The following is a 24,879-nucleotide window of genomic DNA, read 5'->3' on the forward strand; positions in this document are numbered from 1 at the left end:
GGTAGGTGCGAAACGGTCTATTAACCTGTTTGTTGCCTTGGACGGGGTCCAAGACTCCCCTTCACCTTTGAACAGTTTGTTGCTAAGCAAAGACATCCGGGTTGGGTGGGAGGCAGAGGGTCTCTGCAGCCCAGGGTAAACGTGAGATTTTATGAAAAATATAAAGCGTGTTCTATTTATTATGATTTCTTATTATATTATGGAAATGTACTATAAACTTTCTGCCTTTTATAAATGAAAGTATTTTTCTTCTTATTGCGACTCCCAAAGAAGCAACGGCTTATGTTAGCATAACACGCATTGAAATTTTTTTTTCTACTCCTGTGGTCATTTTCCAAAATTGTTAATTTCAACAACTGTATGAAGTAGTAATAAAAACCTTGTTTTCTTATATTTTCTAATGGAAAATAAAAATGAAACTGATGATTCCGAAATGTTCTTCTCGCGGTGCAGTTTATTTTCACAGGAGACTGCCATGATTTTTTTTCTCTCTCCTTAAAGTATGCCCCTTTATTTTTTTTTCTCCCTTAATAATAGTTCCTTGGATTTATAATAGGATAACAATTGCCTTGAGAGAAAGACATGAAATACAATATATTGAAGAAAAATGTCGTCTTAGTAGAGTGGGGTAGTGGGGAAAAACTGAAAACAGTAATACAAACAACAGATTTGGCAAGAAAACTCTTATCCCTATAAATCACAATCAACCTCCAGTACCCTCTTGTATATTCTAAATATCTTAATTCCATAAGCCCACAAAAGATGCATACTATTCATATAAGGATTAATAATTCAGAATTTTGCATTTTTGTGGTCATTAAAGAGATACAATATGGCCATCATAAGGTGCCATACTTCCGAAATGGCCACCAAAGATGTAAATGAATATATTTCTAAATGGATACCAATATGTTTCGCGTATCAACCAGTTTTAGTAAGTGCAGCGGCAGAGAGCCATGCAGTTAAGTCCAGACTTGTATCCCTTGCACCTGCTACGACATTCCTGCTTGCAGCCACACTTTTTCAATTCTTTGCAAGATTTTGCTAATACTGGCAAATCTTCCCAATACGGAATCTAGACGCCATCAATTTGTTGCCATCCCAAGTGTCTTGGACTTTCCAAACCTGGATGATATACTGAAGACTAGCTGCAAATGTCCCCTGATTGAAAGGCACCTCTCTTGCAATGCTCAATAAGAAAAGTCCTAGTAGGGGAATGCAAAATAAGGTCTTGGTTTCCTTGCAAAGTGATCAAGTCTAGCCTCGTGCTCCTGTCCTACGTTAGCACTACGAATTCTTCAATGATTTGCAGATTCTCATCTACAGCTGGTGGTGTCGAACTTTATATGGTAAAGGTGAGTGTGGCACGCTGAAACACAGTCAATGTTTGCCATCCAGACTTTTCCCCCTTTCCATGAAAGGCAGACTGTGTGTCACACCACTAAGTGCATGGAAAAGGGAAGGGCCGAGGCTTTTGGTCCCACGGCTGCTGCAATTTCATGGATAGTTATGTACGTCATGTCTTTTCTTCCAAATTTAATCCATATTTTTCCAAACCATTTTTTCCTTACTAGATGCTGCTATGACGACAACATCAAGTGCCTAAACTACATAATTGCACTTGAGATATCTTCATGCTTTGCAGCATATGCAACATACAAACGGACTCTAGTATTTGCCTTTACATGAGTGTAGCCTTGTAGGTCAGCAATGCCCTGTTCAGCTTTGCTACAAAGTGCAGCATCCCTTTGGTAACAGTAATGCATGTTGCATCATGTGCCTGAGATGAAACGATTGTGCTTTTCAAATATGCAAATAGTTCAGTTTTGTTCTGGTCCTTTCTGAGGTAGCTGGGGCAATTGTTGCGAGGTTGTTGTTGTTGTTGTTTTTTTTTTTTTTTTTTTTTTTTTTTTTTTTTTTTTTTTTTTTTTAGTGCTAACCACTCTGGCAAACTTATGTGCCTCCATTTTGTTTGTGATTTCATATTGTCTGTTCTATACACTTTAAATACAATGTTTGTTTCTATGTACTTCTGTATTTGCTTCTCTACCGTATATGGGACTTCATCTTATGCATAAGACTCAAATGTAGACCTTTAGGTTAGTGTAAGAACATTTACTAGAGCTGCACCGTCTATTATGATAGAGTCAGGATCTTGTCATGCTGTAACTTGGTGCTCTGTTGTATCTGCCCATTTTGTGACTGTGATGGTGGGCGACTTTTTCATGTTGAAAGAATGAATTTAAGCCGCACTGTATGTTCTGGCATATGAAGTTTCATGACAATAAATTGCGCTCTGCATTTATGGCTTGCATTGACTGTTTACCCTTGGACTTTGTAAGCAAGCATCTTGAGACTCAACAATAAAATTTTGTTCTTGTGTACTGGCTCTTAGAATTTGATTGGTGTCTCAAGTCTGTCAATAAAGTTTGTGAATTTTCTGTCCAAAGCTCTTCATAAATCTTAAGGATTCACTAACTTTGCTGTCTATAATTTCATGACTGTCTAGCACTATCAGATCCACTGAATCTTTCTCAAAAGGGTTGCCCATTTCTTTTATTACTTTTGCTAGATTCTCAACAATTTCAAGAAACCTTTTCTGTACAGTTTATTTCATCATAATGCTTACCCTCAGAGTATCTGCATCTTCAAATAGGCTCCCCATCTCCTCTCACATGAGCATTATTCTGCTTGTGTGCTTGGTCTACAGCCATTCAGGAAAAATACCAAGTGGTTCTATGGACAGTGAAAATTTCCTTTGTGAATTCAACAAATGCATCATTTTAGATCAAGAGCCTCTATGTATTTCAAATGAATCGAAAGCCACCTCGCATAATTTACATGATCTGGGAGAGAGGAATGAGTTTCTGCAGTATGTCTCTCTACAATTTAAAATTAGTCTCCTTGTATGACCTGATGAAAATGAACACTAGAAGTTGTAGCTAAAGCATAACATTTCAAAAATAAAATTGTGGACAACTTTTATAAATTTCTTCTGCTTGTTAGATATATGCCATAAAGGCAGTTTTCGCTTAGCTGATGTATACTGCAAGCTGTCACTTGGGGGCTAGATAAGTCTTCTAAACATGTGAAGCAGAGGCAAACAAATCTACTGTCCCAGGATTAGCTATTTCTACTCCTGCAAGATCACCGCTCCAACCACTACCTTTCAAGAAATCACCCAGATTCGTGAATGCTGCTATTTCAAATGCAGCCTTCCAAACATTCTCATTGAATTTGCTTGGCAATTGCTTATAGTGACTGATCAACCAATAGAACTGGTGTTTGACCAGAGTTGAGAACCTGTTACTGCTCTTGCAATATCCATGGCAGGTTTCATTACTGCAACTGATTGGGTGCCTCTTGAAAACGAGGCAACATTGATTACAAGCTTATGGGGACCTGTCACTTCAGATGTGATGCCCATGATATGAACACAGCATTTTCACTTCTGTCTGACATAATTACTTTCTTATGCCATTTATACTCTTGAGATATATGCTTATAAAGCACTATTTGTTGGTTTCCTCCACTTTCACTGGATGAAGGAAGTGTATTCTCATGTTTCAGATGAGCAGTGGGTACATTCGTGTAATATACAGGAAGAGGACTTTTTTGTTCCTCTTTCGATGATTTGGGCCAAATTTCTGTTCTTGCCTTTTTCATCAGTGCTCAGATACTGAAACAAAGATATGCCTGTTCTAATGAAGAATATTAGTACTGTTGCAGCACTTGAATTATGGCCCAGATTGTCAATATCATAAGGATTAGAAAGCCCTTTTCGTAGTGTAGTGGGGAAAACTATTACTTCCTCTGAAGCCCTTGCTGCAGCTGCTTTTCCTAACCCTTTAGTCAAAACTAGAATCCTATCGTACCAGATGCTGATTCAGCGTTGATGAAATATATCAATTAATTGATGCTTTCTGGATTTTGTAAGACCAGGTGACCAAGGTATACTTAAAACGCATGTTCTCTTGAACTGGAATGTGTGGTAAATTTTAAAGATGCTGGAGTCTTCCAACAGTGGCAGCACAATGTTGTGCTAAAGCTAGATACTTTACTTTACTTTACTTTACGGGTTTATTTCTCGCCCTCCATCAGACACTAAAGGTCTGTTCAGGCGGGCCTTGGTGTGTGAAAAAATAATTTCTTTCCAGTTAATATTTTGCTCTGTATCGTTATCAGTTATTTCGCTAGCATTTGTATTCAGGCTTAATAGTTTTCAGGTCACTATTATAACACTTTCTAAAAAGATAAGTCTTCAGGTTTTTCTTGAAAGCTGCCACATTATTGCTATTCTTGACATCGAGTGGAAGGTCGTTAAAGAGTCTTGGTGCAGCATAACTGAACGTTCTTCATCCTATTGCATGATTCACACTAATTTCGAATAGTCTATGTGGGTCATCAGCATGTCTAACTCTTACAGCGGCGCTGGTAGCTCCAGGGTAGGGGACCAAGCAATCACGAAGATATTTAGGCTTATCACTTGTAAGTGCTTTGTGAGTCAACAAGCAAATTTTAAATTCAATTCTAGCCTTAACAGGTAACCAATGTAGATCGATCAATGCAGGAGTTATTCTCTCCCTTAGTTTAATGCCTTTTATCAGTCTAGCCGCCCGGTTTTGCACATTTTGAAGCTTTCTTAGTAGTGTATTGGGCAATTTGTAGTACAGAGAATTGCAATAATCAAGCCTTGATATTACATGACTCATCACTAAAATTTTTGTACTGCCCTCTGTTAAATATTTTCTAATAAATGCTATGTTTCTCAGGTGATAGTTACACACTTTCACTGTGTTCACAATTTGGTCCCTCATTGACAAATTACAATCTATCAGTACACCCAAATTTTTCACAACAGGCACAATCCCAACATCAGCATCACCAATTTTCATACTTTGAATTAACTGGTATTTCTTCAAAGCCACCTTTGTGCCAAAGAACATACATTCTGTTTTATCATCATTTAATTTGAGCTTTTTCTTCTGCATCCATGTTTTTATTTCAGTCATTATCTCATCAATTTTCTTCTCTGTATCTTGTGTTGTTGAAATTGAGAGGTAAAACTGAGTATCATCTGCATATAGTTTAAAGCCCACTTTTTGTTTTTTCAAGATGTGTGATATGAAGTTCCATATTTAAGGTGGGATTTTATACAGTATAACCACCATTTTGCAGCACACTTACACATTTCAACAAGCTTATCAGTACATGTTCTCTTATAGTATCCATCAAATTCTTTCTCATGTCCAAGAATCTGCTTCCTCAATACCTTGGTGGCTGTGGCCATGATTATTCCATCATTGTACTAGTCACGTGCCATGGCTAGGGGTTCTTCCACTTTCCCTTTGTAAGCAAGCCAAATCTCTCTTCCTCTATTGCAGGTCTCCTGTTCGGGGATACGTTGAAGTATCTGTTCTTTTAACCGTGTATGGTGCACCAAGGAAGCATTAGCATTTAGCTGTCCCAGTCTTTTTTTTTTTTTTTTTGCAAATACGTAAAGTTCTACCAGCATAAAATAGTAGCACCCATCTGTAGTTAACTGCTTCTTTCATATACAACTCAAACTCGACAAAAGCATGTAGACATTCCTCTAGTCTGCATTACACATTTTCACCTCCAAGTTTCTGTGAATCTATTCAGACTCTTTCTCTGTAGTAACACTTGTCAGAACAGATGAGTGATATGAATTTTTCATCTAGTAGGTTGTAGATACATCGTTGCAGATTTTTGTGTACAGGCTATGTTATGGCCAATCGTTAATCTTTGATTGGTGCCGTTTTGTCATAAATAAAACTGATTTCTTCTCGGTTTTAGATTCTTCTGCATTTTGTTCACCTGAATTTTGCTGATGTGGCATCATCGTCTTTTGTCTTACACGATGACTTCCTTTTCCTTTCTAGTTTTGAACCAACATACATCATTCATGATGTGTAGCTTTATTTTCAAAGGTCTGCAGAATTCCATCACCTTTATTAAGCCTTTTGGGATGAAATTGTACCTGTATAGGTATTGTATTTAACATATAAAATTAATGAAAGTAACGTGGAAAGTACCAGATGCATCCACTAGTCTTTCATGTGTGTCCTATTGGCATAAACAACAAAACTTCCGGTTAGTCGTATCATCTCCCTTCAGGAAAGAGGTAGACTTCCAAGATTGTGTTCTTAGGTGTCAGAATGCCAGATAAGTCATAATCAATCAATCAATCAATCAATCCAAGATTGTGCTGCCACTGCTTTTGTTCTATAGGCCGATGGCTTATCCTTTCAATTACGGGGTAAAACTAGGTTCAAATATATCATAATCCTACTCTTAGCCCAATCATTCATCCAGTGCTATTTAATTCCTATGTAATCGGTGCACCTTCTAGAAGACTTAAACCCTACCTTCCTTGGCTCGATTCTCCCGTCCTGTCATATCTTGTCAATTCGATATAGCTGTTTAACTTTGAACTGGGATTAGCCGCACAGCATTTACGGGGACTAGCTAAACTCATGTAGAAAACTAATAACAAATGTCTACCATTAGCTAGTACTAAATCCCATGCTGAGTCTAACAGCTATAGTGTTAACCAATGTGCCCTGATATTGCACTGGCACGTGCACTATTACTATCACATTAAGCTAATTGTCTGTCTTTTAAATTGAAGATTAAAATCAATTACGTCGTGCTTAATTGATTTCTAATATACACAAAATAAACTGATCAAGTTAAAGTTACCCTGAATCCATGTATTACCTGACCTTTTACCTCGTAAATGAACTAAAGTACCAATTTTTGGCTAACAGCCATCTGGGATACTCCTAGTTAGCAAATTATGCACCTTAAGTATGCAAAGGCTTGATATCAATATTTTAATATAAACTGGGAATTCGAATGTGGTTAACCAATTGAATATTAGTCAAATATCCATAAGAGACCAGTTTGTAAACCTGCCGGCCATATTGGAAAATGGCAAAATTGGGTGACGGGAGGTTGCTGATGAAACAATAGGTCAAGAAGAACTGTTGTGGCAAATTTATGCCATTTGCACTTTTACCCTATAATTTTTTCATTTACCCCGCTCCACTTTCTTACTGGGCTATTTTTCCCTGTTGGAGCCCTTGGCCTTATAGTATCCTGTTTTTTCCAACTAGGGTTGTAACTTAGATAATGATGATAATGTTAATTATAATAATAATAATGATGATTAATAATAATGATAATAATAATAATAATAATAATAATAATAATAATAATAATAATAATAATAATAATATAACAGCTGAAGTAAGTACCATTTTTACAAAGTCCATAAAAATAATTGCAAATCACCTAATTGAACTTTTAGAAAGTCATGATTTTTTTCTTTTGTTAGGAAATATACATTTACAGTTCTTACAATTTATAATTTCATGTATACTCCATAATATATCTACATTAGTAAAAGTTTTACTTGATATGCCAAACTCAACGTGAATTCAGATAACACCTTTTGAAAAAACTACTGTAATACAAGTGACAGAAAAATACATAATGATGATAAGGGCTGGATGATAAATGCTAGAAAAGCATAGCTTATATTCATGGAGAGTAGACAAAATATATTTAAGAGTGCTAACAGACATATGCATAACCCGAGTAACTTGATAAAAAACCTTGCTGTTTACTATGATCGCTACATGGTGTATATTGGCGAACATATTGGAACTATGCAAGATAACTAATGGCAAAGTATTATTCATAAATCGTATTAAATGCAAGATAGATAGAGAAACAAGAAACCAAATTGTTCAGGTACCAGCTATTAGTACCATTTACTACTTTTTTAGAATAAGGGGGTTATACCAAGGTCGTTTATTTAAGACGGCCTTGGTAGCACGGGCCTTAGGCCTACACAGATCCAAAGTGTCCGAAACTACACAAATATTTACAAATATTACCACGCAGCACATATAAATGAATTGAAATCGGTGAAAATAAGAATAAGCTAATATTAAGAGATTTGCACTTTCATGTTTAAAAGTATATAGAAAATATATAGAAAATAAAGCCCTGAATGGGATTTAAAAATGCATTTTTAGGTAAGGTTAGACCGACAATTACCAGGCAGCGAAATTATCTGTTAGTTGGAAGGTCCGATACGATCATGAAAGAACTCCAGCCAAGAGACAATGCCCTAGGGCCTAGAGACTGACCATAATATAAGCGCTCAAGCTCCTTCCCCTCCCAAGCTAAGACCAAGGAGACCAGACAATAGCTGCTGATGACTAAGCAGGTACACCTATAGGCTCCCCCCCATCAGTATCTCACAAGGAGGGTGAGGTTGCAGATACTACTTGAAACTGTCGAATTTGGGTCTCGAACCTCAGTCCAGCAGATCGATAGGCAGGGACGTATCTAGTAGGCCACCACAACCCTGTTGATTTATCTACCGTCCAACATTGAAGGAGGAGCTAGTTTGGAAGTTTTAAAGACAAACTTTAAACCTTCTTGTCTGGCTCAACTTCTAGTATAACTAATTAAGTAATATTCCAAGTTTTAAGGACAGTGATCCTTGTAAAATTATATGGAATCTTAATGGTGTAATGAAGCTATATATACATTATAGAATTCTATCATTGCTAGATGATTAGATTCTTATTTTATGAAATAAATGCAGTCTATTTTAATTAAATTATATCCTGTAATATATGTAAAATTTATAGAACCCATTTTCAAAGGTGGAATAGTTTTGATTTAATTTAATTTACAAGGTTCATGTGTCAACACAATTCTCTTGGTGACTTCCGCAAAATTAAAAGAATATTTATCCACATCGAGATAGAAGTTTCAAAATCCCTAATAATAACCTTTTTGTCTATTGTGTACTGTATTAAGGCATGTTTTACATTTAGGGTTTCGTCTAGTTGCACCAAGACACGAAATGGCCTCCTAGGATCTAGCATGGGACTTGTGTCCAAAAATTATATACGTTCATACATCCTTACTTTCACCACTACATTTACCATCCAAGTTATGAACCACGATGGAAATTTATTTACCTTCAGATATATTTTTATTTGGGTTTTTATCTTTGATTTTGGTCAATTATAAGTAACTTATTCCTTTCTTTCACACTAATCCTCAGCGTTGCAGCATTTGGGGTATTTTTTCAAATATTTATTGGTTTGAGACTCCACATATATAATAGTCTTTTAAAAATATTAATTTGATTATCTATACAATCTGAAATCTCAATTGAAAATAAAGTGCTATAAAAACTGTTAGATACTCTTAGGTATTGTAAAATAATTTGAAGTCCTGAATATTTTTAAGATGATTTCAGCTCTTTATATTATTACCGTTTGTTTAAAATGATATCTAGCTTCACTAACACTTGAAACTTGTAATTTATATTTAATTTGATTAATAATGATAATTTTGTCATCAAACTGAAGAATATTAGAATTGTTTCCCACAGATTTCTCTCTATTACATTAGGTGCTCTCGGAATGGTATTGTTTATTGAGAGAAATAGTAGTTCCATTCATACAGGAATATTTACTTTTCTTTTTCGGAATTTTTGATAGCTTTGGTTTCTTGATATCCTATTTACCAAAAAACGTATAACTGACAGTATCATAATGAATATTGGATATATTTTTGAAGATTTTCTCATGTCTAATTAGTTTGAATAAATTCCTGTCTTTTTACATACACACACACACACACACACACACATATATATATATATATATATATATATATATATATATATATATATATATATGTATGTATGTACTGCATGTATATATACACACACACACACACATATATATATATATATATATATATATATATATATATATATATATATATATATATATATATGTGTGTGTGTGTGTGTGTGTGTATATATATGTATATATATATATATATATATATATATATATATATATATATATATATATATATATATATTGTTGAGGTTGATATTAAATACAAATGAATATGAAAAATATTTTTTAAAAGAGTGTGATTTCTTTTCCTTTGCAGAGATTTGAACCGAAGGGCTTCTTGGCAGAGGTTGCGGGAGAGCGCCGTCGGGAGGCGAAGATCTCTGTGCCGATGTTCCTGGAAGAGGTAGCATATAGCCGAAACTCTCTACCTCCTCTTGTTGCTGTTGAAGTAAGACCGAACACCAGTCTATATCCTGTTAGTAACCGCTAATACAACTTCAACTTCATGCACGGACTTTGAAAAAGGGTCCAGGATAGTTAGTCCAGGAGCCTAGGGGTGTATGCATGCATGACAGGCCCAGAAAAATGCCTGTTTGATTTAGCGAGAGGGTCCATAGGGACTCCCCCCCCTCCCTTTTTTTTAAAAGCAAGGATTGGCATCCAAGAACTCTGCCGTTATAATCTTCTTGAGGGTTTTCTTTTGAATCTGATAAAATCAAAATAACTTTTTTTATGTGGACTGGTTACTTAAATTACAATAACTCAGCAATGAAATGGTCTACAGAGCTCATTAACGCCTAAATCTCTAACTAAAGGTTGAAGAATTATTTATTCAATGAATAGAAGAATAACAGATTGATCAGTATCCAAGATCACAAAAGGTCAAATTATGAACTTTTCGGTGGTGAAACTATGACTTTTCATGTTTGAATATTTGTATAACATAGGAGAGTAGATTGAACATTTAATATGTTTACATTATAGTTATGTAAACCATGCGCAAGTTTTTTTTTTTTTTTTTTTTCTTTTTTTTTCTTTCTTTTTTTATTAGTCGGAAACCCATCATATTACTTCGCAGCTTGAAGAGTCAATGTAAATTACTATAGTGAATAGTAATAATAACGTACAAATGATAGCTGCGTAATGGTGATATAATTAAGGCACGTTTAAGTCAGCAAAAAGCTACACCAAAACACTATGACAGTATTAGATATTTCTCATATAGCTTGAAAGCAGATTTCAAATATAGTTCGTCACTGTAATGGCCTAGATTTTTACACCCTTTCAACTGACATTTGCAGTAAGGGGAACGTGTGATCTGTAGTTGTCTGCAGACACTGTAGAGCAGGGACTACATTTACAGTGCATTCTAAAGTCATCTAGTAGCAATAAAACCAAAAACCCTGGGGTACAGTTGAAGATTGCCCTTGCAGTAGCTGTTGATATATCCCAAAGAATTTTCTGAGGGTATGACCTTTCACTGCTCAGCAGGTTGGAAGCACTTCCAGGAAGGTCTTTTTGATGTAGTAGTACAGTGATTCATCCACCGTTTTCCGTAAAGTTCCTGATTTGTACACATTCACTTAGAACTTGTCCACCAGTATGAAGTTAATATAGTCCAATTCTTAAAAAGAAAAAAAAATACTCGTATAATGTACTTCATCTGCCTTCAGTGCAGCAGCCTCTGCATCAAGTTTACTTGTTTAATCACAACCTGCGAAAAGGTGCAAGGCAAATAAGATTTTACAAGTGTCACGATCCCAACTTACAGACTAAAGCCTGATTGGGTTTGTATCTTGGGGTATTACCAACACCAGCACGGGTCCACATTTAGCTTAAGTCACGTGTCTTATGAAGACGTCAGTTGTGTAGGGTCACTCTCTTAGTCCCAATCTCAAATGCATGGTAATCATGTAGGATAATTTTGGCTTCGGCCTCTTCAGTTGTTAAGTCTGGATTAGGTAGGGTTCAATTCCAGGCGGAAATCCAGTCGAGCTAACAACTACATCTATCTGCACTTTTGGCTTGTCGAATGCATTTCTGTAGCTAGATTTGTTTGCGGATGAGTCCCAGAATCAATCCATGGTGACTGGTAGTTGTGTTACTGTACCTAACTCACACGTACTCTCTCTCTCTCTCTCTCTCTCTCTCTCTCTCTCTCTCTCTCTCTCTCTCTCTCTCTCTCTCTCTCTCTATATATATATATATATATATATATATATATATATATATATATATATATATATATATATATATATATATATATATATCAGTTGTTACTAACCCACTGCAGAACAAAGCCTCAGGCATATCCTTCCACGAGCATCTGGTTATCTCTGTGCCGGTCCCTACTCGTAAACTTTCTTAGTTCGTCAATCCATCGTCTTTTCTTCCTTCCCCTGCTTCTTTTGCAATCGCTACGAATTCTGTTATTCTTAATGCCCATCCATTGTCTGTCATTCTCATTATATGTCCTGCCCAGGTCCATTTCTCTTTCTTTCATGTTGTTATGATATCCTCTACTTTGATTAGCTCTCGTATCCATGTTGCTCTTTTTCTCTCGCTTAGTTTTATCCCATTATTATTTTTTCCATGTATGTGTGTATATATATATATATATATATATATATATATATATATATATATATATATATATATATATATATATATATATATATATGACTGCAACCACACCTTTTAGTTCTTTGTGTGTGTCAAAGATGAAGTCAATAAGTGTAGAGCTTTTGCCAAGTCCATAGGCATCCTCCCAGAACATATCATAGAGTTCACATAATGTGTTCATCTTCGATACCTGTATGTACTTGATGGCTTCCATTCAGATGGTGGTTTTAAAGGATTAAAGCCCACTCATGAATGGCAGAGGCAAGGAACAATGACATTTCCCTATCAAGCAGGACAATGCCCTAGAGACTGACCATATATACATATGATCAGCGCCCAAGCCCCCTCTCCACACAAGCTAGTACCAAGGAGTGGCTACTGATGACTCGGCAGATAGACCTATAGGCTCCCCCAAACCCCCCATCCTTAGCTCACAAAGATGGTGAGAGTGTAGCGACCAAAGAAACTAACGAGTTTGAGCGGGACTTGAACCCCAATCTGGCGTTCACCAGACAGAGACTTTACCACGTTTTTTCCCAGTATGATTTTTTCAACACTTATGTTTTGTTTAGTCATTAGTTGATTCTCCTCAGAGATAACTACAGTGCTGTCTTATGAGGTCAAATCACAGGAAATGCATCATGTCATATCCTCAGACATGGGAAATGTCATAAATTTTCTGGATCGCTGTCATTGCTTCTTTGTCTCTTTGTTTAGTCTTATAGGTACTTTGTTCTCGCTTTATGGTTCTTGGAACTTCAATTATTCTTTGCACCATAGTCATACATTCTTCACTGAAAAGCTGTTAGGTTTGCCAAAATTTTAAATGAAAAATATATAAACAGAGAACATAAACTGGATTGATTAATGTTGTACATCATTATTGCCTTCCCTAAGAATACATATTACTGCATATGTCTCTTATGTGTCAGTATGATAATCCAGTATATATTCCTTTTATTGATTCCTACACAAGGGTTAAAATAAGTAAACAATTGTTCTAACTAATTAAAAAAAAAAAAAAAAAAAAAAAAAAACCTGCCTGGTGTTCCTAACCAGAATATATAAGCATTAACTGTTCACTCTTACATTTTTGTTCACAAATATACAAATATGAAAGTTATAGATTTTAGTTACTCATCTTCGTGACCTTTGGTATCAACCAGTCCTATGTCTGTTGAATAAATTACTCTTTTAACTTTATTTTCAGAGGTTAACGAGCTCTTTAAACCACTTAATGGCTGCGTTATTACGCGTAAAAATATTTAGTTTGATTTCATCAAATTCAAATAAAACCCTGAATAACATGATAATTGCATGGTTCCTGGATGGTTAGCCTCGCTAAAAAGGTTTCCCAGTGGACCCTCTATTTAAGTCAAATAAGTAATTTTCTGCCCATTTCATGCATGTAAACACTCATTGGCATCAGGATTAAATGGCTATACCATGATTATAGTTCAGCTACAAAGGGTGAAGCGGGCAGAATATTAAATTGTTGCTTTAATTTCTTATTAAAATGTTATCCGTTTCTATAGACATTGGTCATAATTCAATAGATTTTTTTTTTTTTTTTTTTTTTTTTTTTTTTTTTTGTGCAAGCGACTGTGCCACATTTTCCCATATATTAACCTAACTTGAATTTAAAGACTGGCCAATGGGATGCGAGATGTGGCACCACCGCTAATCATAGGCAAGTTTAAACCCTTTGTAGCTAGACTATATAACAGGGGATGCTGCTGTTCCTCTGTAAATCATGATAGCTGTTGCATGATGTTTGTTGAAGCAAGTACTGAGTGTGCATTTGATTCTCTCTCTCTCTCTCTCTCTCTCTCTCTCTCTCTCTCTCTCTCTCTCTCTCTCTCTCTCTCTCTCTCTCTCTCAATGAGAGAATGACAATACCACAGGGCCTTGACATGGAATATAGTTCATCAATATTTTCAGCTATTTCTCAAACTAGTGAAAATATTCCCTCTCAATTTGCTGCAAATATATCTCTATACCTTTCGTTTATTTTCCAATATTTCTTCAACCTTAGTCTTATTTCAGTATCTTAATTGCATCTTGCTATTGAACCTCTGTGACCACTACTTCCCAAATGTTTTTGAGTACAATTTGGTACAAATAGTGTGCATAAATCTACATTTGTCAAAATTCACTGCTTAGATGGTTGCATTTGAAGCTATTCGTGATCATGGTCTAGGTATGCTATACCTATACACTGTTCATGATAGCTATGGGTGACGTCAGCCGTCCAGAAAATTGTTAGGACCTTTTTGACGGACCTATTCTTAAGGGTTAGCTCTTTTAAAGTAAGGGAAGCCAATCCTTGAGTTATGATACTTTGCTTCAGGCTGGTAGCCCATCATTGCAGATGAAGTGAGGATTATCCCATGTTCACAGAAACTCAGTCCTAACAGGTGGGTTTAGCTTACACCTGTGGCTCTATATCTATGGAGCGCTCTGGGAGTTGACTCCCAATGGGCCAATAGTGGAGAGAGTGAATTTCATGAAAAACCTGTATATTTTCTTAATATACTCGAAGAAAATCTTTACCATTGTATAAATGTTTCAGTGGTTTTTCTGGAGCAGTCTCAAAGTTAATGAGCACTGCACTTTCCGTAGTGGACATTCCTACTGACTTCTGCCAAACCCAATCGCTGGAACGCTAAGGCGATCTAATTACCGTATGTGTGTATGTATGTATATGTATATGTATCATTATTATTGTTATTATTATTATTGTTGTTGTTTTTGTTATTATTATTATTATTGTTATTATTATTGTTACTACTACTACTACTACTACTTGCTAAGCTACAACTCTAGTTGGAAAAGCCGGATGCTATAAGCCCAGGGCCTCCAACAGGAAAATAGCCCAGTCAGGAAAGGAGATAAGAGAAGTAGTTAACAATTGAAACAAAATATTTCAAGAAGAGAAACATTAAAATAAATATTTCATATATAAACTATAAAATAAAAACTAATAAAATAAGAGGAAGAGAAATAAGATAGAATAGTGTGCCTGAGTGTACCCTCAAGCAAGAGAACTCTACCCCAAGACAATGGAAGACCATGGTACAGAGGTTATGGCACTACCCAAGATTAGAGACCAATAGTTTGATTTTAGAGTGTCCTTTTCCTAGAAGAGCTGCTTATCATAGCTAGAGAGTCTTTTCTACCCTTACATAGAGGAAAGTAGCCACTGAACAATTACAGTGCAGTAGTTAACCCCTTGAGAAAAGAATTGTTTGGTAATCTCGGTCTTGTCAGGTGTACGAGGACAGAGGAGAATATATAAAGAATAGGCTACGCTATTCGGTGTATGTGTAGGCAAAGGGAAAATGAACCGTAACCAGAGAGAAAGATCCTTGCTGTACTGTCTGGCCAGTCAAAGGACCCACTAACTCTCTAGCGGTAGTATCTCAACGGGAGATATTAATGGCTGTACCGAATACGCATGCATTCTTAAGGAATTACATTATGAAGCTTTAACGGAATGAAACCATAGGGCCTATTTCAAAGGGTCAAGCTTAAAACGTTGACGTACTCTAAATATTTTAAAGTTTTTATTACTTTCACTAACTGTGGTGCTGCAAATAAAGCTTTCCTTATCTTACAGTGAAGGATCACTTATCTAGTCTTCCACCTCTGTCAACCTGTCAGAAGGACTCTGTTTCTAAACTGGATTCTTGTTTACAAACATTTGTTTTGAGTCCTGTTTTTTGTACTGTAATTGTACTGTTACTAAATCTTCACCAAACATCCTTAACTTGTTACTCAACTTGTCTGAGATCCCGATGGAGGAGGTAGACCATATCCCATTGGAACTTAGCTCGGTTAAAAGTTCTCTTTCCTATCTCTTGGTACACCACAAATAAAAACATCCTTTCTAACAACACAGAAAATGTATCATCTCTTAAAATGGAGCAAAAAGGAAGACTTGTTTTGTATTTCACTTTCATAAGAAGCTAGTACAACCTGCATCTCCTAAGGATACTAAAACCCTTCAGACAAAATTTATTTGCTATACCTTCTAAATACGCTAATATTATAAACCCCATTTCTCGAGAAGACCAAAATCTTCAATTACCAAGACCTATTACAGCCATAAGGGTCAAAATTCTTTTATCAGTTACTCGAGCAAAGACCAAAAATCTTTTCCATCTCAAAGGATAAATATTAAACTAAAGTTTATATTCTAATGCCCAAGATAAAAAAAAATATAGAGAATGTTTTGAATTCAAGTAAAGACCTTTTGCGATGTAACTGATAAGGTCTGAGTGCAAGCAACTCAAGGTATTACTTCATTACCACAATCCAGGAATTGTCTGCTGACAGGAGACCATGGTAGGCAATAATCTTTTTAGTTTTACATTGAATTCTTAATTTTTTCAATCTAATATTTGTTAACAAGCTCACAGAGGTACAGTTGTTATTGTACACATGGTTTTGCAGTATTCTATCAAAATTTAATTTTTTTTTTGTTTAAGCTGTGGTTGAAAATGTAATTTTAGACAAACTTTTTTCCTTTTGCTTTTATTCGTGAATTGTATTCAGATGGGGGAAATGGTAAAAAATATTAAAAGTATTCCAGTGAGTTAGTATAACAATAATCCAGTGACCTTCCAAAATACCTTTGATAAGCAGTTATCTACCACAGGCTTAAGCTTATTCTGTTCCAGCATACAAATGTATTTTGTATGGTCAGTGGATGAATATTTGAATGGAAGTGGCCACTTTCAGATTCATTAAACACGTTCCAACTGAATCTCCTCATAACTGATAGGTTGAAGCAGTGCTGTGGAAATTTCGCTATTGTATTACCCTGGGCAGATAATTTGAACTTTTTCAACTAACCTATAATTTCTCTTTACTATATCTTAAAAACCACCCGGGATTCTGTATTGAATACTAAAGGGTAACCCTACGTACCTGCAATTAGAATAAATTCTAAGACTGCAATAAGAGATAAAAAATAAGTGGCAAGTTTGTTCCTTTTGTCTCTATCCTCTTTGATAGTGAATGGTGTCATCATCAGTGATCCTTATGAAGTTATACAGAAACTAAGCTTTAAATTTTCAAGTATTTTAAATCGATAAATTATTCTGCATTGTTTCAAATAATTAGTCAGTCCTAAATTTCCTGTATATTATATAAAATGCAAAGGCCTGGAAATGGCTGATATTGCTTCAGCTACAGCTAAGAATCCCAATTAGGCTGCTTTTGAATGCACGAGCTACTGGTTGATTGCTTTGACTAGTTGTGTCTATCACATAATTAAAAAAATATATATTTAGCATTAAGGCTAAGTTTCGTATTTGGATTCTGAGGACTTGATTACTCCATTGCAGTTTAGTTTTAGAAAAATATCATCGCACTCTAGATCTATCTGTGGAATTATCCAACCAAATTCATCAGTACTTTTCTACGTAATGTTCAACCATTAGAGTTTTATTCGGTCTGAAGACAGTCTACAATACTAATTGGCAATGTGGTTTAATCCAACAACTAATGCATATTGTATTCATGGTAACAGGACTAGATTCATTGATTCTTTTTTCATTACTGTTAGATCTTAAGCTAGGCAGGATCAAGAAATGACAGTCAGCGTTGTTTCTTATCTTCATTGCAACTGACGCTGCTGCATCATGCACAGCGGAAGGAAATACAGATAGCCCGTGACGTAGACAATGACGTCACTTATGTGGGCGGAGCTTAGGCGCTGCAAGCAGCCTCATCTTACATCTCCCTCCCAAAATATTACGAGGGTAATATTTTCAAAACTTATAAATGACAATATCAAAAGCAGATATGATAAACAAAATTCTATACTCTCTTAATGTAAAACATCAGACATATAAGGTAAATCATAATCGTAATAATTAATGGTAACGTTCAGATGGGATAGGTAGAGAGAGAGAGAGAGAGAGAGAGAGAGAGAGAGAGAGAGAGAGAGAGAGAGAGAGAGAGAGAGAGAGAATAACAACATCGACAGCATTAACGTAACCTCAATGAAACAATAATTACATCAGCATTGTAAGATGTGCACTAAAATTGAGTCGTGAATGCAACACCAACCTAACTTAAAATTTCCTACAAAATATAATTTTGTAAATGAAATCAATGCACGTCTAAGTGCAGTAAAATAAAACAGAATTTTTCATTTTATAAATGCAAGATCAAAGCAGAGATAATTAAACATAATCGTTCATCCAGGCAGGGTCCTCTCTCTTCCTTGGAGGCCGTACCTCTGGCGCTGATGGGGGAAACTTAGGCTCATGACCCACTTCGTCGTCGGTAGGAGTGGCTCCTCTTGTCTCATTGACGGGCAGTTCAGTGACCTTGAGGTGTCTTCTGATCCTTATGGACGGACGCCCACTACCATCTAGTCTCACCATGTACTGTCTATGAGGTCGTTGCTCGACTATGATTCCCAGCCTGTCCCAGGCCTTGGTCATCTGGTTCTGAATCCTAACGTGAGTGCCTGGCTGTAAGGGCGTTAGCCTCCTGTCGCTGCCGCTTTCGATTATCTTCTCATTTTTCTCTGCTACTTGAAGTTCTCTTTTTCTAATGGATTTTCTCCAGTGTTGGTCTATCATATAGTTGAGTTTTGCAGTCGGTACACCATCCCGTAACTGTCTCCCAGTTGCCAGTTGCGCCGGAGATTTATTTATACCTCTTAAAGGCGTGTTCAGGTATTGTAGCATGGCCAATGATACCTTGTCGTTATCGAGGCTTCCAGTCCCACTGATACTTGTTCTAATTATCCTTTTCGCGGACTTAACCGCGGCCTCGGCTCTCCCATTTGACTGCGGATAGTGGGCCGATGATAGGCGTATGTTAACTCTCCATCTCCTGTAGAAGGTCATCATCTCTTCGCTCACCAGGTTGGTGCCGCCGTCGGTAGACAATTGTTCGGGTGCTCCCCATCGAGTGAAGTAATGCCTAAGTTTTGTCATGACCTTTGCAGACGAGGTGCCATTGGGGAAGTGGGCTATTTCTAGCCAGCCTGTAAGCCTGTCACAATATGCCATATACATGCGTCCTTCGAGCTGAAACAGGTCCATGACAGTCTGTTGGAACGGATACTCTGGGGCAGGGGTCATTTTCATGACTTCGGCAGGAAGTGATGGTGCGTGGGCGTCGCACGATGTACATCGTGAACGATGATACTGGAGGTCACCCTCGATGCCTGGCCAATAGACCGAATGTCTCGCTCTCCTCAACATTGTATCTAGGCCTTGATGTCCAGCATGGAGGTTGGCGGTTATCTGGTGACGGAGCCCTTCGGGAATAACAAGGCGGATGCAGTTGTCGTTGAAACAGTATGTGACCAGGTTGCCAGATATAGAGAGACGTTCTCTGATGCCGTAGAAGGGCCTCAAACATGCAATTTCTTGAGATTTCTTCGGGTTCCAATCCCCTGCATTCACTCGAGCGACTAGCAGCTGATATGCTGGGTCGTCCAGGGCTGCCTCTTCAACAGTTTTCTCGTCTATAGTGCACTGCTCCTGTAGGTTTTCTGGAATTGCTGACACCATGGCAATCGTTAATTCTTCGTTGAAGCTCGCATCCTGTCCATCTGGCGTCGTCCTCAGGGTAGGAAAACGAGAGAGAAAGTCAGCAGCATGATTTCTCTTGCCTGGTAGATATTTAACGTTGAAATTATACAATAATGTTTTCTCCTTTAATCTAAACAGTCTGGGGTTGGTAATGTCGCCGAGACTCCTATTGCCTAGTAACTTGACTAAGGGGCGGTGGTCCGTGACAATGGTTAAGTTCGGGCAGCCCAATAAGAACAACCTTGCCTTTTTTAAGCACCAAGCCACTGCAAGGGCTTCCCCCTCCACAGCTGCATACCCAGACTCGGCGGGCGTGAGGAACCGACTGCCGCAAAGTGCTATTCTCCAACCATCTTTACAACAGAAGGGGGTTTCGACGGAGGTGCAACTGCAATATTGTTGGAGGATGACGAAGCCCACCCCCTCCTTACTCCAGTCAGTGACTGCAACAGTCGGCCGCAGCTTATCGTAGTAGGTGAGGCCGTCCTTGGCCAACTTGCAGACGATGTCTTGCACTTGACGAAACTTTTCCTGAAGGTACTCGTCCCAATAAACCTGTTTGCCCGAGGGCTTCTTCAGCAGGTCTCTAAAGTGGGTCATGATGGGCGCCGTTGTCAGGAAGGGGGCCAGCTGATTGACAAAACCATACCATGACCTGATGTCGGATATTGTAGGCTTTTGGGGCATAGAAAAACATTTTATGGCAGATAAATAATCTTCTGAAGGCTTGTAGGAGTCCCAACCGACGTCGAATCCGACAAATTCCACTTCTTTCTTGCAAAACTTGAATTTTTCTGGTTTCAAAGTGATGCCCTTGTATGCACAGACAGTAAGGAAGTCGTACACATGCCAAAAGGCGCTTTCTACGCTCGAATCGTACAGAAGTGTATCGTCCACACACTTAAACTTCCTGGGTACTTCTTCAATGGCATCATCGAAACGGCGTGTGTATGCGTCGGAGGCAGAACAATGTCCCATTGGTGTCCTTCGGTATTGGTACCTTCCCCAAGGTGTAATGAACGTGGTTAGGGGTATGCTCTCCTTGTCCAGTTTTACCTGGTGAAATCCCCAATAGGCGTCGGCCACAGTCTTGTATGAGCAAAGGGGAATGCTGGATACCATATCGAAGGGCGTAGGGGTATGGTGCGTCTCCCTTCTACAACTTGCATTAAGTTTTTGGTAGTCGACCGTACGTCTGGGTTGCCCCGTTTTCTTTGCCACGACAACCATACGTGAACACCATTCCGTGGGCTCTCCAGGGGGAGCTCTTTGCAGGACCCCTCTCTTGACGTCCTCCTCCAACTGGGCTTTCACCTCCTTTTCCCAGTGCTTAGGTACCGACGCAGGTGTGTGGCATGCGTACGGAACTGCGTCAGGTAATAAGTGAATACGGTGGGGTTCCCCATCCATTACCGGGAGGGGTTCTCTCTCGGTGTTGAAAGTCGTACTTGAAAAATGGGCTAATAACCAGTTTTCTAATCTGGCAATATTCTCCTCACTAGGGGGAAACGGAATGGCCGACGGTCTCGCGGGTTGATCAGTTGCTTCCGCTAATGTAAGGGTTGTACTAGCTACTGCGGGGGCAGAGTCCGTGAAGGGAGCGTGGTTAGGAAAAGTTTCTGGCACAAGACCAAGTTTCTTGCAAGCATCCAGGGATAAATAAAAATCAATGGAGGACTTTACGAAGTATACTTCCTGAGTTGTATGCCTCCCCTTGTATTCTATGGTGCAAGAGGTTGAACCTAAACACTTCAGATGCAGGTTGGCGAAGTCTCGCAATCCTCCCTTTAACCTCAGCTTAGCTGGTTTTATGTTCAACATCGCAAGAATAGCGGGTCCTGCAACACAAACCTGGGCACCAGTGTCCGGCACCGCTCGGACGCAGGACCACTCTCCCAAGTTGGCCAAGCATACATCAACACGAATAGTGGGTTGTGGGGAGGGCCCATTCCGCAACCTTGCCTCTGCCGCCACGACTACTGCAATCACTGCACCCGCTATGTCCGACTCCTCGGCCAGACCACTAACGTTATTCCTGACACTCCGCCCTCTGCAACACTTCTTCAGGTGACCGGTTTTACCGCACCCGTAACATGTCGTTCTTCTTGCGGGACATGAAGAATACCCAGGGCTATGACGAGTACCACAATTACCACAAAGACGCAATTGTACTTTTACAGGGGTACTCCTGTCACACTTAGCAAGGGCAGCTGCCACCTCCACCTCGTGTTCCTCCTCGAACCCACCGAGAGCAGCCGCTCTAGGAGAGCTGCTAAGCCATGCCCTATTACGAAGGGCGTCGTCACGGGCGCCCTCGAATGCACTGCACATGACTCTAAGGGAATCGATATTACGGATATTATTGCATGATTGAAACACTTGCCTTTTGTGCACTTTATCACTTAGGCCTACCATGAGCTTGCGCAAAAGCATATATTCGGATAAATCATGATTACAATTAGGGCATGTGAATGCACAATCAGTAGCCTTTTGCGTACACTTGATAAAATAATCATTAAAGGACTCACTAGGCTCTTGGGCCAAATCAAAAAACTCTAGCCACTGCACCGCTTGGTTAGAAGCTTTCACTACCATTTGCTTAACCGCATTAAATGCCCCTTCAGTAGACAGGGCACTCCACTGGGCGTCAGTATACCTAGAATCGAGGGCACGTTGCATTATCGGAACACAATGCAGCCTTATATGGTGAACTGCCTCGATAGGCTTCAACTTACACAGTTGCAACCAACACTCCATTGACCGTTTCCAAGACCTGAAGGCTGCAGGTGACACCTCAGCCTCGCACTTTTCCGGAGCTGCAGACGAAGGGATCCTAGGTTGGGGGACGTTGGTACCCCGGAGTGACAACGCTGTTATCTCGGCCTGAAGATTCTGGATGGCTTGTTGCTGGGTTTGCAGCACTTGGTGAGCCTGCAGCACGGAAGCCGGCGACATCCTGATGCCGGTTCCAGAGGTTCCTGTCCTTGCAATCCTGCCCCTAGGGGATGCAAATGAGGGTCGTCTCGACGGTGGTGCCATGCTGTGCCACGGTTATTACAGTAGGTCCTCTCAATATCCTACTCACTGCGCCATGTTAGATCTTAAGCTAGGCAGGATCAAGAAATGACAGTCAGCGTTGTTTCTTATCTTCATTGCAACTGACGCTGCTGCATCATGCACAGCGGAAGGAAATACAGATAGCCCGTGACGTAGACAATGACGTCACTTATGTGGGCGGAGCTTAGGCGCTGCAAGCAGCCTCATCTTACAATTACCCTAGCTCATAGAGTAGAGGGAATTCTATAGGGGAGCACCCTTAGAGTTACATGTTCTGCAATAGCTATTAAAAGTATCATAAAAGCAGTTTTTTCTCCCGTGAAGAACTTGCTTTGTTGAATATTTGGCTATCTACTGCTTTACCTGTGACATATCAACTGACAAAAACATTCTGAACCATTGACAAAGGTACGTGTAATATCAAGCAAGCATCACACATTAATGATTTTCTAAAAAAAACTTGAAACATTAGTGCAGATATTAGAATAATTTGTTGAAAATAAGAAAACCATCATACAAGTAACATCCAGGAAAAAACATCAGCAATAACTAAAAGTCACTGTCACTGCCAGAACTGCAGCCACTCTGTTCCCCTGTGACTGCAACAAATTCGTCCTCATCATCTGATTCACTGTCACTGTCAAAGGTTTCTCCAGAGGAACGATCAACAATATCTGTGAGTTGTTTTGGAAGTGTCTCCATCATACCATAGGGGCTCCAGATTTCCATCAATTATTGTCCAGCCATGACTCTCAGTTGCAGGGGAATATCAGGCTATACAACATGTGATCTCTTCCAGTACACAACTTGATAATTCATACGTCCGATGCGTTATTCAAAAGCCTTTCAAAATGGCGACAGTGTGGCTATATCTTTGTTGTGTGAAGTTTTGATAGATGTAACACTATCCTTGTTGCACTGTCACTTATCTTCAGGAAGCACAATATATCAACACTCCATGTACATGGTATTAAATACAGGGTACATGTGAACTCATCAAGTTCATAAGTTCATCCATCGGTTATCTTGGAATGTGCCAAGTGTTAACCAGCTTCACAAGAATGGGTACAAATCTGGGCATTTGTAGAAGTTTTTATTAGGGAATTCACCTTAACCAAACCCGTGAAAGCACTGGTTGAGTCACAGTCTGTGTAAGCGTAAAGTGCCATGAGAGAAGTGCAGTATTCTTTGGTGTATTGCTGCACAGCTTCACTTACATTGATGAGTCTTTTCTTATTCCCACTTCCTGTGTCAAACAGAATGGTGACATTGTCCACTGATGGTGCATAATGAAGCAAAATAAAATACACATTAGTGTCAGGACTGTTGATTCTGAGATACATGTAAGTTTTGATCCAGTTGCAGTGGCAGTACAAGAGGATTCTGGAATTTATTTCCTGTTGTGACGACTTTAGTGCAGGTATTTCACTGGCTTAGGTTAACTGACCATCAGTAGAAGTCAAGAGGTGAGCTGACCCATCACAGACAACAGTAACTTCTCTATTTTTTAGTTTGCTGGTATAAATATTCGTACTCCACAGCTGTTTGATGAGTGCTATGAACTGTTGCTTGTTTGCATCTTTTGCCAAGAAACCTTTCCAGTCAGCAAGCTTTTTTGTCTTTTCGACTTTGATGATCAGCTGTTCTCCAGATCCGTGGCAGACTCGTTCTATTTCTTTAATGGAGTTGGCAATGTAAGAATCTGTGCTGAAGACCATGTCTCCTGATGTTGGAAGCGTCAAAAACCTTTGCACATATCCGACTGAAGTTTCCAGGAACTGCTTTCATGGTGTAAAAGACAGCAGTACCATCAATGATGATAAGAGTTTCTTGTGTTGGAGGCAGCCTGGTGTCTTGTAGTTCTTTTGTCAGGTGATGTAATGATTTAGACTTGCCAGTTTTGGTAAGAAAGCCATCCGCAGTTCCAATACTAT

The 24,879-nt window shown here is 38.5% G+C and overlaps 1 protein-coding gene across 4 annotated transcripts in view; it reads left to right on the plus strand.

Moving 5' to 3' along the window:
• Nucleotides 1-24,879, plus strand: part of LOC137624357 (uncharacterized) — a 292,607-nt gene that overhangs the window by 216,529 nt on the left and 51,199 nt on the right. For 3 of the 4 annotated variants that reach the window (XM_068355051.1, XM_068355050.1, XM_068355053.1), the window contains one exon: nt 10,021-10,179. In XM_068355051.1, coding sequence (XP_068211152.1) covers nt 10,021-10,179 — 159 coding nt within the window. The remainder of the gene's footprint in view (nt 1-10,020; nt 10,180-24,879) is intronic. The other variant, XM_068355054.1, reaches the window with a different exon arrangement.

This window comes from Palaemon carinicauda, chromosome 31 (genome assembly GCF_036898095.1).
Source record: "Palaemon carinicauda isolate YSFRI2023 chromosome 31, ASM3689809v2, whole genome shotgun sequence".
Classification (NCBI taxonomy): Eukaryota; Metazoa; Arthropoda; class Malacostraca; order Decapoda; family Palaemonidae; genus Palaemon; species Palaemon carinicauda.